The 17,201-nt window shown below is 46.8% G+C and overlaps 9 protein-coding genes across 9 annotated transcripts in view; 6 read left to right on the top strand and 3 right to left on the bottom strand.

Annotated features, from left to right (window-relative positions):
* Positions 1-69: 69 nt before the first annotated feature.
* MCYG_03572 (conserved hypothetical protein) lies at positions 70-594 on the top strand (the record flags this gene model as incomplete). The annotated part of the gene is made up of 1 exon (XM_002848020.1): positions 70-594. The coding sequence occupies one exon, from the start codon at positions 70-72 to the stop codon at positions 592-594; it is 525 nt and encodes a 174-aa protein (XP_002848066.1).
* Positions 595-1,595: 1,001 nt separating this feature from the next.
* MCYG_03571 (topoisomerase II-associated protein PAT1) lies at positions 1,596-4,074 on the top strand (the record flags this gene model as incomplete). Its single annotated transcript, XM_002848019.1, has 3 exons — positions 1,596-1,738; positions 1,826-3,086; positions 3,220-4,074. 3 exons carry the CDS (start codon positions 1,596-1,598, stop codon positions 4,072-4,074), a joined length of 2,259 nt encoding a protein of 752 aa, XP_002848065.1.
* Positions 4,075-4,615: 541 nt separating this feature from the next.
* Positions 4,616-5,351, bottom strand: MCYG_03570 (NmrA family protein; the record flags this gene model as incomplete). Its single annotated transcript, XM_002848018.1, has 2 exons — positions 4,616-5,158; positions 5,214-5,351. The coding sequence occupies 2 exons, from the start codon at positions 5,349-5,351 to the stop codon at positions 4,616-4,618; spliced, it is 681 nt and encodes a 226-aa protein (XP_002848064.1).
* A 509-nt stretch (positions 5,352-5,860) lies between these two features.
* Positions 5,861-7,189, top strand: MCYG_03569 (UDP-glucose 4-epimerase; the record flags this gene model as incomplete). The annotated part of the gene is made up of 4 exons (XM_002848017.1): positions 5,861-5,889; positions 5,963-6,197; positions 6,279-6,735; positions 6,792-7,189. The coding sequence occupies 4 exons, from the start codon at positions 5,861-5,863 to the stop codon at positions 7,187-7,189; spliced, it is 1,119 nt and encodes a 372-aa protein (XP_002848063.1).
* Positions 7,190-7,502: 313 nt separating this feature from the next.
* On the bottom strand, positions 7,503-8,940 carry MCYG_03568 (oxidoreductase; the record flags this gene model as incomplete). Its single annotated transcript, XM_002848016.1, has 2 exons — positions 7,503-8,696; positions 8,764-8,940. 2 exons carry the CDS (start codon positions 8,938-8,940, stop codon positions 7,503-7,505), a joined length of 1,371 nt encoding a protein of 456 aa, XP_002848062.1.
* A 357-nt stretch (positions 8,941-9,297) lies between these two features.
* MCYG_03567 (conserved hypothetical protein) lies at positions 9,298-10,074 on the top strand (the record flags this gene model as incomplete). Its single annotated transcript, XM_002848015.1, has 1 exon — positions 9,298-10,074. One exon carries the CDS (start codon positions 9,298-9,300, stop codon positions 10,072-10,074), a length of 777 nt encoding a protein of 258 aa, XP_002848061.1.
* A 388-nt stretch (positions 10,075-10,462) lies between these two features.
* On the bottom strand, positions 10,463-12,955 carry MCYG_03566 (Sec1 family protein; the record flags this gene model as incomplete). The annotated part of the gene is made up of 8 exons (XM_002848014.1): positions 10,463-11,588; positions 11,657-12,023; positions 12,045-12,123; positions 12,185-12,387; positions 12,458-12,604; positions 12,659-12,746; positions 12,812-12,849; positions 12,922-12,955. 8 exons carry the CDS (start codon positions 12,953-12,955, stop codon positions 10,463-10,465), a joined length of 2,082 nt encoding a protein of 693 aa, XP_002848060.1.
* A 456-nt stretch (positions 12,956-13,411) lies between these two features.
* MCYG_03565 (ATP-dependent RNA helicase suv3) lies at positions 13,412-15,838 on the top strand (the record flags this gene model as incomplete). The annotated part of the gene is made up of 4 exons (XM_002848013.1): positions 13,412-13,431; positions 13,478-13,613; positions 13,682-14,784; positions 14,839-15,838. The coding sequence occupies 4 exons, from the start codon at positions 13,412-13,414 to the stop codon at positions 15,836-15,838; spliced, it is 2,259 nt and encodes a 752-aa protein (XP_002848059.1).
* Positions 15,839-16,368: 530 nt separating this feature from the next.
* The window catches only part of MCYG_03564 (ATP-dependent RNA helicase DHX8), a gene marked incomplete at both ends in the record, with an annotated part of 2,325 nt that continues 1,492 nt past the window's right edge, over positions 16,369-17,201 (top strand). Inside the window, one exon of the mRNA XM_002848012.1 lies at positions 16,369-17,155. Coding sequence (XP_002848058.1) covers positions 16,369-17,155 — 787 coding nt within the window. The remainder of the gene's footprint in view (positions 17,156-17,201) is intronic.

The raw sequence follows: 17,201 nt of genomic DNA, 5'->3' as shown, positions 1-17,201 counted from the left end.
CAAGAAAAAATAAAATAAAATAAAGAATAGAGGGTCTATCTTCAGCTCTCTTTAACCTGATTTTCAGTTATGGAAAATCTCCCACCAGAAATTATCAAAAAGAAGCTGGAAAAGCGCTCCCATATGGCGAATTTTTTCGCCATGATACCCGAAGGGTGGCAGCCCCCACCCCAGCGCGCTCTCTCTCCGGGTGAAGAAAACATAGGCATGCCGGGATATTTTCGGAAACACTATATCTTCTTTTACGGAACACTGATGAATAAGGATGTACTCGCTAAAGTGCTTGACTTATCTCCCGATGATAAGAAATTAAAGCTACGACCTGCTCAAATTGCAGGCTATCATACTAGATTCTGGGGGTCATATCCTGCGCTTCTAGATGGACCACAGCTTGATTCTCATGTGGATGGCATGGCGTATGAGGCTCTAAGCCAGCAAGAAGTAGACCGTCTATCTGCTTACGAAACAGATAGATATATACTGAGGAACTGTATGATTAAATTCCTTGATATCGAGGATGCAGAGAATAGGATGGTTATTGGTGAAACGTTCTTGTGGAATGGGAGCCCTCAAGAGTTGACCACTCAGAGGTGAATATTCACCCTTCGCTCTGGAAGTAAAGGCCGCAAATCGTTTAGCAAAATTGAGTGACAGGCTTTCAAAAGTGAATACCCCATTGATTTCCATCCTCCTCTTCCTCCTACTTATCCCTTCCTTCCTTCCTTGTTCTTACTTGCCCTTTTTTCTATCCAGTAAAAGACTTTGTGAAATACCTGTAATACTCTCTTCCCTTCTTCGGGAGTCGGTAAGGCTCGGACAGTTAACCACCGTATAAGCCGCAAAGGTGATGAAGAGAGACGAAGAGGCGAGAAAAAAAAGGGAGAAGTGGGCCCAATTCAAGGGTCAATTACCAGCAAGCCCAGCTTTACGAAAAGATACGAAGATGGAAGTTGAATTTCTGTACTTTCTTTGCATTTCCCAAGAATGCGCCAACACGGTTGCAAGAATTAAATTACCAAGCCTATATTATAATATTTTCTTTCTGGTTTTCAGGGCGGAGGGATCTACGCCGGCAGTAGGCAGATGGTTGTGGTAAATTAATATAAGTAAACGTATCTAACGGCCTTTCAAGCTCTCTAGATCTCCTAGATCTCCTTCTCATACTTCTGTTACGTGCGGATGCCCCTATAAGCACCTCTTGGAGGTAGTTTCTAAAAAAAAAGGCCTCATTCTCAAGCGGCGATAAAACGACCACTCGCCCAAAACATCACCAAGAAGGCCACATAAATTGCAAAGGCCACCACCTGTGTCAGCACATTTGGTGACACCCCGATTTCCGTATATACATATCATGTTTCACATCTCACATCTTCACTCTATAAATATCCTTAGTGAATAATGTAATGATAGTAAAAATTAATAGTGAAGTGTCATCGCAGGTCATGACTAAGTCGATGACTAATCATGCTACTTCGTGGGCGAAAAAGAGTATCAAAAAGAAACGAAGACCAAAAACACACACAACTCAACATCCAACAACCACCTGGAGCATCTCTATCAATCTCGCCAGCCGGTTAGCCGGCAGTCAAGACAGGATGTCCTTTTTTGGGTTTGACACCAAGCTTCCGGAGGACCGTCCGGCGGCGTCTGCTCAGAGGGGCATCTTCGACACTTTGGATCCGTTTGCGGAGGTTGCTCGCGCTACAGCAGACAGATCAGGTTACAACGACGATGATGCGTGCGTTCTACATCCGTAATCCCCCTTAGCAGAGTGCGTTATTTGACATTACGCTGACCGGGTCTCCTACTTGGGGGAAATGTGCAGAATTGACTTCGAAGATACCTACGATGGGCTTGGAGACCAGCTCGAAGAGGCAAATGACGATTTCAACGATGACACCTTTGGAGATGCTGCCGGAGAGCAGAATAAGCCTGTGGGCAAGGACTTTGATTTCTTCGGAAACACTGCTCAGATGACAAACGTCTTGGGGGAGGAACAAGTGCTGTATAACTTGCAACATGGCTCTTCTAAGGCTGCTGCCCAGCCCGCCCTTCCTACACTACCCAAACGAACCGGATATGAAAAATACCAGGACCCTGGCTATATTCCTGAAATTCAAGCAAAGTCTAGTGTCTGGGGGACCACCGCTACTCAGAAACCAAAGACAACAGCACCTGAGACAACCCAGAAGGAGCAACCAGCGTCTGAACCTCCGAAGAAGATGCTCAGCTTGGAAGAGGTGGAAGCTCAGATGCGGGTGCAGGCCATGAATCCATCACAGCCACCTCAAAGTCAACCCATGCCGCAACAACAGTATACGAGCCCTATGCCTCAAGGCATGCCTCCAATGCAATTCCCAAACCAACCGCTCCCTCACCACCCCGAGGCGCATGGCCACCTCCCTGCTGAAGAATTCCCTTCCCAGCAGTATCACCCAAGTAGCATGGCCCCACCGCTTGGATTCCAACAACAGCCACATCTGCAGCAACAGCACCCTGAACACGCAATGCCAGGCACCAACTTACCTCTGCATCTTCTGCAACAACAGCAGCAGCAGCAGCAGCAACACCGGCAACCTCACCAACCCCAGCGGCATTCGGCCGGAGCTCCTCGCCAACAGGGAAAACCTCAAGGGCCATACGCCTTGGATCATCCATTAATGGGGCAAGGCGGTATTCCTGCAGCTATGAACCCAAAGATAATGGAACTACCCGAGGAACAAAGGAATGCACTCTTGTTAGAGGATGCAAAGCGTGCAAAGAGGAATCATAAGATTTTCCTCCTTTCCAAGGGAAACGGTTTGATGACTCCTCAAGATAAAAATTTTATCACCCGAATACAGCTACAGCAACTGGTAACCGCGACTGGTAATACCGGTGATGCCAACCCAGAATCTCTCCTCACAGAAGACTTCTACTACCAAGTCTATAGCCAAATCCGCGGTGCTCCTCGCCAACATCCTCGCCAGCCCCTTGGTCATTTTGCGCAAACATATCTATCTCAAACTGGAGGACGTTCCGGTGGTAATATGAACCGGAAATCCCATTTCAGCGGTGACAACCATATGCAGCGCATGCAGCAACAAGTACAGAGAGCTGTGGAAGCTGCCAAACTAAAGCCCAAAAACAAGCAACTCATAAATTGAAGGGAGTCTGGGGAAGATATCTTTTAGCAATGCCAAAACACCCAAACCCCTACTCAATATCAAACGTCCCGAGAGTTCCGACGGGCAGAGGCCCTCTAGCGCAAAGAAAACACAACTCAGTCCTAGTGACCGCAAGTCAATTCTACAGAACATCGAAAGTGTTTACATCACCTTGATGAACATGGAGAACCTTGTGCGCCTGATGCCGCCAATACCAAACCCAGGAGGAGATGAAGAGGCGGTAGAACTATACACGGAATGGCAACGGAAAATGCAGTCACTCAAGGATATACTGTGGGAGAGTACTAAAGTTTTGGAGCCAATAGATTCGGTAGCAGCTACCATCCACCCTTTCATCGCGTTCTTATCATATCCAAAGGGCAAAAAGGCCATTCCCCGGATTTTCCACCAAATCGACCAGGAACAACGCATTACGATGCTGACTCTGATTATTTACCATCTGGATACCTTGGATGTCGTATCGAGAGCCCAACTCCAACCAGGTGAAACTCAACCACCGGGCCCCGTTCGCGAAGAAATTGAACTATTCAACCAGGCCGTAATGCCTAGCTTACTAGGATACGTCAATGATGCTCCGATCCACATCGTTATTGGCCTTCTCGGCTTAGTAATTGATAAGACCCATATCCACGCTGTCTCAAGAACGAAGATCGGACTTGGAATTCTAACTATGCTGCTTAGTCGTGCTGAACTGGTCAAGGAAGCTGGCGGTGTCCCAGAGCAGGAACTGCTACAGTGGACTAAGGTCTATAATCGGCTGTTTGACAGCATGGAACCAACTCTTGCCTATATTTTCCCTGGCACAATCAACAGCGGTGATGACATGTACGTTTGGCAATTTCTTGCTGCTATGGGTATTGGTGCAAGCCCAGAACAGCAGCAGCGCTTGGTCATTGCTGTAAAGTGAGTACCATTACCCAGTGCCGGGAATAAATAAGTATGCTAACGCAGATCTACCATAGGGATCGAGTTATGGAAACCGTTGCTCAAAGCAAAACACTACCCGCAGACATGGCAAGCCAGCGTCTGGGTAACGTCAACCTGTTCATGCGTGCTATCGGACTTGACGTTGAACTCCTAGGATGATTTATCCTATATCTAGCATCCAAGCTGATGTTTTCATCCCCTTCGTCTACTGTTGATTCTCCCTCTCTCCTCCTGTAACCGTCGTGCCTTGACACTCTTATATTGCTTTTATTTTATACTGATATTAACTTGGGCATTATACCCCCTGTCTTTTCTCCATCGGTTATTTTTCCTTTTCTTAGTGAAGGGAGCATACGATATTTCATTTGTGAGGCTTTTGTGGTATAGGTATGGTGGCGGGGGTTGTTATCACATAGCACTGTTGGTATTTGGCAGATATAACAAGAAAAACATAAAATGGCTAATGAACATATGGACATCTTACCTCAACCACATATCGCGACTTCAAGCCTTTTAACATTTTACCATGATCCTCCTGGACAAGGAGAGTAAATAACTGGCATCTCGCGCACCCACTTTGGTTCCCCCCTCTCGACCTCTTGGATCATCCAGTTTGCCCAATCTCTCCGTTCGAGGTATATAGTCGCTTTCCCGTTCCCAATCCAACCTGCTTGCGCCACACGATTGTCCTCCTTTGAATTTCCCAGCACACCTACCCTATACAGCGTCCAATCTAACCCCTTTCCATCCTTCTTGAACACCTCCCCAATCCCCAAGATTTCCCCCTGCGATTGGCGACCAAGCAGATGCACCGTCCAGTATGCAGCAGACCTCATAAATGCAAACTTGTCACGATCATCATAGGCGCTTACCGTCGACATGGCCAGAATGCGTCTAACACCATGTTCATACATCAGTTTGATGATCAGACGGTATCCGTCGGTAAACTGGCTGCCGTAATCGCCAAAGATGCTCTTGGGACCGATGCATGACAGGATGGCATCTTGTCCTTTGATTGCCGCGGACAGCGAGGGTTCATCGGATAGAGAGCCCTCAAATATTGCCTACCTTGTATCAGTAGACCAGCCAATCGTGGCTCCTGGGGAACTGTACCTTTACTTTATCAGAGGTAGAAATGTCCTCTGGCACTCTGCCTCTGTCCCGGACGTGAAGCGTTATTTCATGACCATGCTCAATCGCCTTGCGAACCGTTAACCCTCCAGCAGCGCCTGTAGCTCCGAATATGAGCAGCTTCATGGTCCGATTCGATAGGGTATATAAGCTATACAGGCAGCTCTTGTTCCACCTCGAGCTCTTCTTGCACTCTCTAGCTCGCCTCTGAGATTTCACTCCTATGGCAGGCTGTTGCACTGCGTCTGTAGCGTTCGAGCTGTGGTTCTTCTGGCGCCGCTAGTTGCGAGTATATTTAAGCCGCTCTGATGGTTTAGTTAGTTACCTGCTGCTGCTTCTTTTCCAGCCCGGTTCAAGGAGTTACCATCGCCGTAGTCGACCTGACCATATAGTACATCATACAGACCCGGGTCAAAGGTTCCATCGTCGCTCCCATCTTGTATAAAAGCCTGAAACCCCCCTGGTGTCGTCATAGTCATGTACATGCGGCTCGGAAATTAACCCGTTTGGGCTTCTTACGACAACGACGAAACGCCCGCCAAATATTTCCAAATACCCCGCCACCTACGCCGGTATCAAAGCAAGTTCACCATCTTTGCATCTTCGCTAAGACATATATTCCCACGCTCTCTACTATGGCTAGTGGATCTGTTCTTGTTACAGGGTAAGCATAGTTATAGCGTTCATGCGCGCGCATTGCTGCCATAGACTGACTTGCTGTTGGCGCCGCTCAAAAGTGGGACGGGCTACATTGGGTCCTTCACGGCCCTCGCCCTTCTCGAAGCCGGATACAAAGTCGTGGTTGTCGATAATCTGTACAATTCCTCAGAGGAAGCCCTCAACCGCATCGAATTGATCTGCGGAAAGCGTCCGGAGTTCGTTAATCTCGATGTCAGGGACGAGGCTGCGTTCGATAAGGTCTTTGACGCGCACCCAGATATCGACAGCGTGATTCACTTTGCAGCCTTGAAGGTAAGTTGTCTGACTGAAAAGGAAGGAAATAGTAATTATTTTGTTCTGTAATGTTTGCTGATATATATATATATATTATAGGCGGTTGGGGAGTCCACTGAGCGTCCGTTAGACTACTACGATGTAAACGTACATGGCTCGATCTGCCTCTTGCGGTCGATGGTGCGCCACAATGTATATAACATCGTCTTCTCAAGCTCGGCAACAGTGTATGGTGACGCTACACGCTTCCCAAATATGATTCCAATTCCAGAGGAATGTCCCTTGGGTCCAACAAACCCATACGGCAACACAAAAGTTGCGATCGAATCTGCAATCACCGATATGATCAATTCGGAGAGAGCAAGGGCAAAAAGGGCTGGAAAGCCAGAAGAAGCTGAGAAGTGGAATGCTGCCTTATTGCGATATTTCAATCCAGCTGGCGCTCACCCCAGCGGAATCATGGGCGAAGATCCCCAAGGCGTTCCATATAACCTGCTTCCTCTATTAGCACAAGTGGCAAATGGAAAGAGAGAGAAGCTCTCAGTGTTCGGAAATGGTATAGAGTACCCTTTAAAAAGCTCTGTCTTGTACTGTGCTAATCAATGGGTTTAGACTATGCTTCTCACGATGGTACAGCTATCCGTGACTATATCCATATTCTGGATCTTGCAGATGGTCATCTTGAAGCTCTCAACTACCTACGTGCGAACCATCCTGGTGTCCGTGCCTGGAATCTCGGTACTGGCAAAGGAAGCACCGTTCTGGAGATGGTCAAAGCCTTCAGTGATGCAGTTGGACGAGAACTTCCCTATGAGATTGCTCCTCGCCGTGATGGAGATGTTCTTGACCTTACCAGCAACCCATCAAGAGCTAATAAGGAGCTTGGGTGGAAGGCTAAACGGGACCTTCACCAAGCCTGCGAGGACTTATGGCGATGGACTGACAATAATCCCCAGGGGTACCGACAGAACCCTCCTGCAGAGTTGCTTGAGAAATTGAAAGCAAAATAGACGCAGGTATACTAAAAACGGAGACATTTACACAATAGATGGTATGCAGCTTAAGGGGGAAAAAAAAGGTTTGATACACTAGTTAGTTTATAATTAGATTTCGATTTGCCTACTCAGAGTACAATGGAGACTGTGAAGTTATGGCTATCGGTGTACATACCAACGGTTATGGGATGGTTAGGGAATGGACAGGAAAGACGCAGAGGGATAGTACAGTAGTCAGTATAAATCTACGGACTCTATCTTTTGTGTTTGTAAACACTTCTCATTCTACCTAAATTAGCTGTAGAATCATATTTGAGTTTCAATAGGTTCATTTCTTCTTCTTTGCTTCAGCTGAATTCTCAGACTTTTTCGAAGATGATCGCTGTTTGCTCTTTTCCTTTTCTTCCTCCTCTTTCGCTTTCTTTTCCATTGCCCTAAGTAGAGCAGATTCTTTCTCCTTGTGCTCAATCTGTCGCTGGCTGAACTCCCATAGTTCTTTGCCTGCTTTCTCATCCATGATCTCACTCCGGAGAACATGGCGTTCCTTGCATTCTTTTAACAGGGTTCCGCCCTCGATTCCTACTTTCTTACGGCCCGTCATATCACTATTTTCACCTGCCATCTTCTGTATATCATCAAGGCTAACGGCAACTGTGTTTCCCACACCGCTAAAATTAGCCTCCATTGCAGCCATAAGAATGCTCTGGGCACCTTGTTCAGGTGATTTGAGCACAAGCCACCATATTGGCCAAGTTATAAGATAAATCAATAAGCCCCATAATGAGCCTCCGGTTAGCCATCGACGGGTTCCCGGTGTCCTGCAAAAACCCGGATCCACAACTAAGACACGAGCTGGCGGTGGTGGAAGAGGGTTGTTTTGTTTGTCGGTTCGGGGGGTATAAGTTAAGTGTTGCTGAAATGAACGTGCAAATATCATCAGTGCGAGCTTAGACGTCGCGTACATACCACTACTCGATACAAGTGACTGGGGCCCCGTTTTCGTCCGGTTATTTGTCGGTGGCTTAGCGGGACTTTGGACGACTGTTGCCTTTTCCAATACTTTCAAGTCTAGTTTATTGGCCCCAATATAACTTGAGCAGGTAGTGAATATGACTCGTACATCTCGGTCTGGAGGCTGTGCTCGTAGAGCAGGGCTCAGAATGCTCAATAAATGGTAGTTTGCAAGATAGTTTACTTGCCATTCTTCCTGCAGTCCCTCACTTGTTCCATGGGATGCTCGAGAAGACGGTGGTTTTTGAGTATTCGCGCAAAGTACAACCATATCAAGTCGCCGTACAGGGCTGTTATCAATCCACTTTGTTGCGAACAGCCGAATGGAGTATAATGACGAAAGGTCGACCTGTTCAGCGTATATGAGTTCGTTGCCAGTCGAAGCACGGAGATCTTCGATGTAATCGACGATGAATGGGTCGGAAGGCGAGTGTTGGGAAAGTATTATCACTTGAGCCCCCCGGCTTGCAAGAGCTCGTACGACCGCTGCACCAATTCCTGAAGTTCCGCCCTTTCCCAGGGATAAAAGAATTAGCTGAGTAAAATGTAGGCAATTGAGGCTGTAGGTGTGTTTGTACCGTAACCATCACCACTTTAGAGTGCATTACTCGGTCCGACCTGTTTGTGGCTCCTCCAAAATATCGTTTTAAAGCCGTTATCACGGCAAGACCCGCCGCTATTTTTAAGACAGTATACCCATATGGGATAGCTGAGAGCCCTCGAGTGGCGCCCTCAGCGAGGATAGGCAATGGCATGACGGCGGTCTAGATAGCAATAAAGAATCTATATTGATGCTGCAATGCGCATTCTATGGCGAGTCGAAACGGCAATGTGAAAGTAATTGGGGGTGGATATGCGATATGTAGTTCTTCAGGAGACTTGAATTTGTCGGGTCGAGATAGGTACAATCTAAATTAAATATGAGCCATATAACGTTAATGGATGCAGTAAATGAGCTGGTTAATTAAATAATGACAACCAGATCGACCCCTACATTAAGGTTATTACGTAACTAATACATCTGTGCTCTTTTTGAGCCTCAGCAGTTAAACTAAGATTCCTTATTTGAAGATGAACCATCATTCATCAGGGCATGGAGATATAATAAGATAATGGCCTCCAACGACGATGAATACTCGATACCACAGGGCTTTGGTGCTGGTATAAAAAGGAAGCGCGTCCCATTTGTTCCGTCTAGAGACACGGCCACTCTCTCCACTACTACATCTGCTCCCGCCACGGTATCTTCATCTCCCACACCAGGTGGTTCTTCTATAGCAGCCAAGTACCTATCTATTGTACTCCCATCAAGTAGTCAGTCCGATACTGGCTCTCCTGGAAATACTTCTTCGGATACGGAGCTATGTGAGGTCTGTCGCCTTCCTTTAAAAGCTATCCCCAAGCAGCTGAATCAAGGGGACGAAAGGGAGCCCAAAGCTTCCGCCAGTGAACCGCCCGATACTATACCACACGAAGCTTCTCTGGCGCACCAAGTGTGCCTCCCACACTCCCATCCGCCATCCGCCGTTGATAGGACCAGGGCAGGTTATAAGTATCTCTCCTCATATGGCTGGGACCCTGATGCTCGCTCCGGCTTGGGGCCGACCGGATCAGGTATACAAATTCCACTGAAACCCAAAATGAAAAACGATACGGTTGGATTGGGGGTGGGTTCATGGAGAGACGAAGCAGAGGACCATGGAGGGAAGCGACAGAAACGGAAGCTTAAACAGTTACGGGAAAAGGAAGAAGCTGACAAGGCAAAGAATGCACGAAAGCTAAATGCGAAGCAGGTTAGGCTACAGGAGGAGGAAAAGAAAAGACACGGGGAGAAGTTACGAGATGTATTCTATCGGACTGAGGATATGGAGAAATATTTAGGGAACTGACCATATGCATTTCGTGTATCTTGCAATTCCCAATTTGAGTATTTGTATGGCGTTTTCCTAACGTACAGCCCGTTTCAACAAGGAGGCAATAATACACATTACATTAACATCAACGTGTTGATATCTAGCAATTTCTTAGGAGAGAATATTGAGCCCATACAAGATTTTGATAATCTGGGGTTGATTAATTACTGTAACTATTATTACTATACTCTAACACATATATGCTAGGCAACCAGTTACGCCATGCCAAAAGAGTAAAAGAGTAAAATTCCTGCAGGTTGTGAATATATGGTATCAAAAGGAGAAAATGCCATGCTGAGGGAAATTAAATGAGAAATAGTCAAAAAAACTCGGGGCACGAAGGCACTGACGATAGTCTCCAGCATTATTTAAAGAAACCACGCTTCTTCTTTTCCTTATCCTTCTCCTTTTTGCCAATCTTTCCGCTTGAAGAAGGGGGAGCGACAGCAGGAGGTTGTGGTTGAGTGGAGCTTGGGGTTCCGTTTGCCGGCTTCCTTTTGATCGCCTCAGGGCCGTTGTTGTGGTTCATCGGCGCCATCCCACCAACTGGAGGGGCGGGTGGTTTGGGTTTAGGAGTAGGCTCTCTCTCGAATAAGTGGGCTGGAGCCTGTGGTCTCGGGCGGTCACTCGGAAGATCTAGTCGTCTCTTGTCAACGCTTAGATCTCTTACTTGTCGTAAAAATAAACCCGGTGTGAGCATATGTGAGCTTGCGAGATAAACGTCCTTATTGGTCTGTTGTGATATTTCATAGCAACTTCTGGCTTCAGAATATGTTGCACCTCCAGCCATAAATACTATAATTCGTTGACGAGGTTCACCAGCGACTGGCCGAGTGCGAGCCCATGTTGGTTTTGCACTTCTCAGAGAAGACTGAGCCACCTGGTCATGGGGTGAGCTCTCATCTTCTAGATAAGGCCGCGTGTATGGAAACACGGTATTATCTAGTGTGCCCCGAATTTGCTCTTGAAGCATTAATTTCAAATTTGTTTCAAATCGTGATATGCTAACATCATCCTCCTGAGGCTGCTGTGGTAATTTCTGGGCAAATAAAGACTGGGGTGGTGGTTTTGGATCCTTGAGGGGTTTCTCTACTCTTGCACCCAGGAGCGCAAGATTATAGATGGCTTCACCATCCTGGGGAGGAAGCTGTGAATGCGCGAGAAGTTTCTTGATATCTCCAGCGAGGAGCCCGCCACGGTAGCAGAGATATAGTAAGATCAACCTGAGTCGCTCCGATGGCCCTACGGATTCGTCATCAAGAAGGCGAACTAATTGCTCTGCAATGTTCTTCGGTTTCCGAAAGTCTTCGTCAACCCCGGTCGCGAGTGATTGTTCGACTGCTGCAATATCTGCAAGATTGTGTTCCTGGAATAATCTCATTGTTTCTTGGGCCATGTTGAGGTGAAGCGTGTAGGCATTTTTGCCTTCTTGGAAATCTGACAAACCGGCAAGCATATCCTTAACTGTATTGACTGACGCAGGAAGGTCGCTTATTGGAAAGCAATATGTTAGGCCGAAGCAGAAGATTGAAAGACATGCGAGAAAGTTATCACTCACCTGTCAGCAAACTGAGGATTCTGGGCTCTAAATTTTTTGAAATCTTCTGCAAGCTTTCCAAGGAGGTCTTTCATATGTAGATGCCGACTATCCACCCAAATCTTATCGCCCTCAGTGATTTCCATATCTCTTGTCTCTTCGGTGTCTTGGCCTTGGTTTAGAACGGTCCGATAGGTCAACTTATCGCCTTCTTTTATTGGGAGAAGGTCATGAGCCATGGCTTGATATGTAAACTCATGGACCAATGGAGCAGCAAGATCCATAGATCGATCAGTAATAAATAGCACACCCCTGGGCCTAGAAGACGGCGCTGGGTAATCTCTTCGATGCTTTGCGTACTCGTCTAATTCATCTTGTACAAACCGAGCTAGATGAGAGCACAAAACACTTGCTTCATGAGACGCATCCTTGGGGCGAAAGTACCTGATAAGAGGATACTCGTTCAATGACACGCAAACGGAGACGATCTAATGAGCGTCAGCTTCACGGACTAAGCGTATGTCAAAAGTGGATATTATTCTAGCATACCCTTTGTGCTAGTTCCGTCAAGTGTTCCCTCACAAGGTTGTTGCATGCAGGGTGAAAGAGCGTAGGAAAGCTCCAGGGGTCGCGAAAGATAGCCAGACGGGATTCCCGAGGGAAGAAATTGATATTCATCACTTGCATGTTGGCGATTAGCTCTCTTGCAGCGCTGAAGCCGTTGATTCTATTCCTCATTAGAGGGTCGAGATCTAAAAGAAAAAAGCAAAGAATATATGAGCGGGTGATCGAAGAACTAGGGGAGGTATACTATCAACATACTTGAAGTCCAAACCAAGAAGTACCTCCTATAACGGCGTCTTTCGAGGTCTGCCATAACACAATCAATGATATGAGGAAGTGCGGACAGGATATACAGGGCATCTGTCTCCTTGTTCAACGGCCTTCGATGTTCGATCTGTTCGATATCTTCCAAATGGTGAGCCGATGTGGGTAGGTATCAGGGCCGGGCAATGCGCATACTGGTCACATTTTCATTTAGGATGTCATCTTCCTTGACGGCATTATCAATCAATCTTCTGCTTCCCTCGTCCACCACAAGCACTTTCCACTTGACAGCGTTCGTTATCTTAGCCCCACGTCATTCTTCGTGAATGGATCTCGACGAGTGCTCACCTCTTTGCCCCCCGAATGTCGAACTGTTTCCAGGATAGCTAAAAGAGTTATTATTCCAGTCCACGAAGTAAACACTCAAATAAAGGAGAATGGTAGCCACAAATACTCACCCTGGCGCTGAACCTCGATCAACGAGGCGTCCATATTGGCAGATAAGAAGAGACCATGAGACCAAGTAAACCACCTAGATCAAAACGTGCAATCAGGCAGCACCCTCTTCGATAAAAAGGATAACCAGGCCCTGATTATATTTCACTGCGGTCCTCGCTCCAAATGTGTCAACTGCCTTGTTCTGTTTGTATTTGTATTATTATCCCTTGAGACATCCAAACTCGCTCCTCAACTTCTAATATCCCACTCTTTTTGCCGATCTTGCTCGCTTTTTGGATTAAGCGCGTTTCATGGGTCCACTTGCTTAGTCATAACATAGGAGCATTTAACCTTAAATATAACTTTGAAGCTTTTTTTTGGATATAACATTGGAGCTTTTTAAGATCTCCTGGATGATGCTGGATCTTGCAATCGATGCTGGCTTTCTTTTTGCCAAGTCCCAATTTTTGTTTGAGGGTTGCCCTACAGAACCATTGCGGGGATGCAACCATGGCAGCGGCCGGTTCAAGGTCTATGCCTTCGTTGCGCTCTGCGCGCGCCAACATCTTTCTCCAGCCGGAGCTTCAGCGGATCCGTACAGCAGAACAAAGCTAGAATCACGGCTTTGAACAGACCATTCGAACAGCATGAGCTTGACTGGGCAAGCAGTAGGAAGAGTAAGAATGATCGGCACAGAGGTAATGATCTAAAGGTGAGGGTTTTCTGCGCATCTCTCTCGATATATATCATAGACTAACTATTATACACTCTGTGTGATAGCCTTGGAAGGGTAAAGGTTCGAGCAGTAATATAAGGAAAGTCGGTCGTATTACCTTCGACGACCGTTTCCAGTCAGCATTAAGGGAGGCCTCAGATATCGTCCGAAAAGGACTCGAACAGACAAAAACAGAGCTCGCCTGCTGGAATAAATTTTTTACCTCCATTGCCCACTCTTGCGAAAGTTCTATTTTTGATAATGATGATGAGGCGCATTTTGGACATAGGTTCATTTTACGACGAACATTCGGGAAGCTGGGGCGTGACGGAATTGTGGAACATTTACAGAGACAGTACCGGAACTACAAGCTTGACAGCACATTCTCATCAACGGCCGCTGAACGGGACTCATTAGCGGACTTTAGGTTTCCTGCTGAATGGTACCCTGTTGCCCGAAGCATGCAGAGGAAGATCCATTTGCACGTTGGGCCTACAAATTCGGGGAAAACTTACCATGCTCTGCAAAGGTTGGAGAAGGCAAAGAGTGGCTTCTATGGCGGCCCACTACGTCTTCTCGCACATGAGATTTACAGTCGGCTTAACAAGAAGGGCATATCGTGCGCTCTAATCACCGGTGATGAAGTTAGAGTGCCGGAAGGTGACCCAGTAAAGATTTTCAGCAACACCGTCGAGATGGTTCCTATTGGCCAAGAGGTTGAAGTCGGAGTGATCGATGAAATTCAAATGATTGCAGATCCACATCGAGGATGGGCCTGGACAAGAGCTGTTTTAGGCTGCCAGGCTCAAGAGCTACATCTTTGTGGCGAAGAAAGGGCTGTTCCGCTTATTCGACGTCTCGTGTCCCTGATGGGCGATACCCTTGAGATCCATAATTATAAGCGACTGAATCCCCTGAAGACAATGGCTTCAAGCTTAAAAGGTGACATTAAACGTCTTGAGAAGGGGGATTGCGTTGTAGCATTTTCTCGTGTTGGGATACATTCCCTTAAACAGGAGATTGAAAAAACTACTGGCCGGAGAGCCGCAATCGTTTATGGAAGCTTACCAGCAGAGATTCGTGCTCAACAGGCCGATTTGTTCAATGATCCCAACAACGACTACGACTTCCTTGTTGCGAGCGACGCTATTGGTATGGGGTTGAACTTGTAAGTAATGGTCATATCTACATGACGATCATGAAATACTTATCACTATTTTAGGAGCTGCAAGCGAATTATCTTTGAATCAGTGATGAAACGACTGCCCACAGGCATCCAACGACTTTCAATATCTGAAGTCAAACAAATAGGTGGGCGAGCGGGAAGATATCGCAGTGCAGCTCAACCATCCAACTCCTCCAAGAATGACGATAAAGAAAATGTTGGCCTTGTAACGTGCCTTGACGAGGCCGACCTTCCTTATATCCGAGCTGCTATGATGGCTGAGCCTCAACCTCTAGATGCCGCAGGGATCCTTCCTTTAGATTCTGCAATCGACAACTATTCCAACATGTTCCCTCCCGATACCCCGTTTGGTTATGTTTACCAGCGCCTTGAGCGTGTTGCTCGCACTGATTCACCTTTCTTTATGTGTAAAATCCAAGACACAGAGGCGACCTTCGGTCTCCTTGATAACATACAGGGGCTTAACGCAATAGATAAAATGGTATTTATGAGCGCCCCTCTACGCGCTACTGATCCTGTCATGGCACGAGTTATCAGAGCATTTGCGGAGTGCGTTGGTCAACAAAAGAGTGGGGGCCTTCTCGATATACCAGAGTTGGATCTCGAGATTTTGGATAAACCAGTCTCGGGAGATGATAAGGAATACCTGCGATCCTTAGAAGCCCTCCATCGGTCTCTTATTCTCTATCTCTGGCTTGGATACAGATTTGGAGGCGTATTCACAGACAGAACATTGGCTACACATGCTAAGGAAATGGCGGAGGTGAAAATGGATCGCACCCTGACAGAATTCTCGGCAAATTCGAAACTCCGGAAACAAGCTCTTAGGAAAAAACGACTCAAGGGAGCAAAGGATAAGTTCCTGGCTAGCTATGGCGCAGAACCGACAGGCGTCACGGACACAATTTCAGATACCCCGGAACTAGAAGACCCTGGAAGTGAGCTAGGGGCTGAACAATCTGGTCCTGCTTCAAGAGGGATTGGCTTGAGTTCACCTGTACATTTGGGCGAGCAAACGGCCACTAGTGTGTCCTAATATTGTCTTTTCTATACTCAAGTGATAGGATTATCTACTCCCAAAAACCACTATCTCCCTTTCGAACACCGCATATCCGGATCTACCTTCTCCCCTCCTTTAATGTGTAGCATTCTATGAACATGCTCTGGTAGCTTGAATGGCCCTGCAGTACTCTGAATTTGCATTCTGATACCCATATTTATTTGCAACAATTCTTCACGTTAAACCTTCCACTCCTAGTTGAGTCTCTTGCCATGAGAAAACCCCATATAGACTTGCATTTATATAATAAGTTTTCTCTTACTCACAAATGTATCATAGTTCAGTTAGAATACGATTACCATTTCAACGCAAGTCGCTTATTATAAATCTATAGCTGGAAAAACCTTCCGAGGTCCGTTTGGCGGCTGAGAATCTCGGGGCTGGAATATTTATTTTCCGGATAGCTTCAACCTTCCGGGGTTTTTTTTATCGCAAAGAAACATAATTTGAAGATTTGATAGCCAGAAGAGAATGAGAACCAGCAGCTTGTCACCAGCGTCGCCGTCATGGATGACCTTGAGTCCCTCGAACTCTTATCTCTCGTTTCGAGAGTAACAACCGAGCTCCAAAATCACTTGGGGGTCAACGAAAAGACTCTGGCGGAGTTCGTGATTGATCAGCATTTACAATGCAAATCCCTCGACGAGTTCAAGAGCTCTCTGAAGGCTGTTGGAGCAGAATTTCCGCAAAGTCTGGTGGAAAGTGTGGATCGCCTGGTGTTAACAATGCATCCTAAATACAAGTCTAAGCGAGCCAAACCGGACGAACCAGAAAAGCAGCAGAACGGACGTGATGAAGGGCTTGACGACATCGAGAGGAAAGCGAGAGTGTTCAAAGGGCTTGCAGTCCCTGATGATAAAGTTCCCAATTGGGCCGGGGAGGAACCCAATACCGGGCCGGAAGATAGCACAAATGCAGGGGCTATGGATGACACCTTTGCGATGCTTGAAGGGTTAGCTGGAAAGGCAAAGGCAGAGAAAAACGGATATTTAGGTAGCAGGAAACGGAACAGGAGCCCTGAGACCGATGATTACGATAGAGGCCGCTCTCAACGTGGGAATTACAGGTCCATATCTAGGTCGAGGTCACGATCACTCAGCAAGGACAGGTATGGTGGTAAATATTCCCACAGGAGCCGCAGACACATGGATGAATATAGGGAGAGAGGACGATCTGGGCGCACTTATAATGATGATGATGATGACTTCAGAAGAGCTCCTGTCCCAGAACTTGACGACCGACCTATTCTCTTTAAAATATATGAAGGGCGAGTAACCGGAATTAAAGATTTCGGTGTGTTTGTGAATCTTCAGGGGGTTAAAGGGAGAGTTGACGGGAA

This window comes from Microsporum canis, genomic scaffold, assembly GCF_000151145.1.
Source record: "Microsporum canis CBS 113480 supercont1.3 genomic scaffold, whole genome shotgun sequence".
Taxonomy (NCBI): domain Eukaryota; kingdom Fungi; phylum Ascomycota; class Eurotiomycetes; order Onygenales; family Arthrodermataceae; genus Microsporum; species Microsporum canis.
The sequence above is the reverse complement of the archived record's forward strand: the minus strand, read 5'-3'. Positions and strand labels throughout refer to the sequence as shown.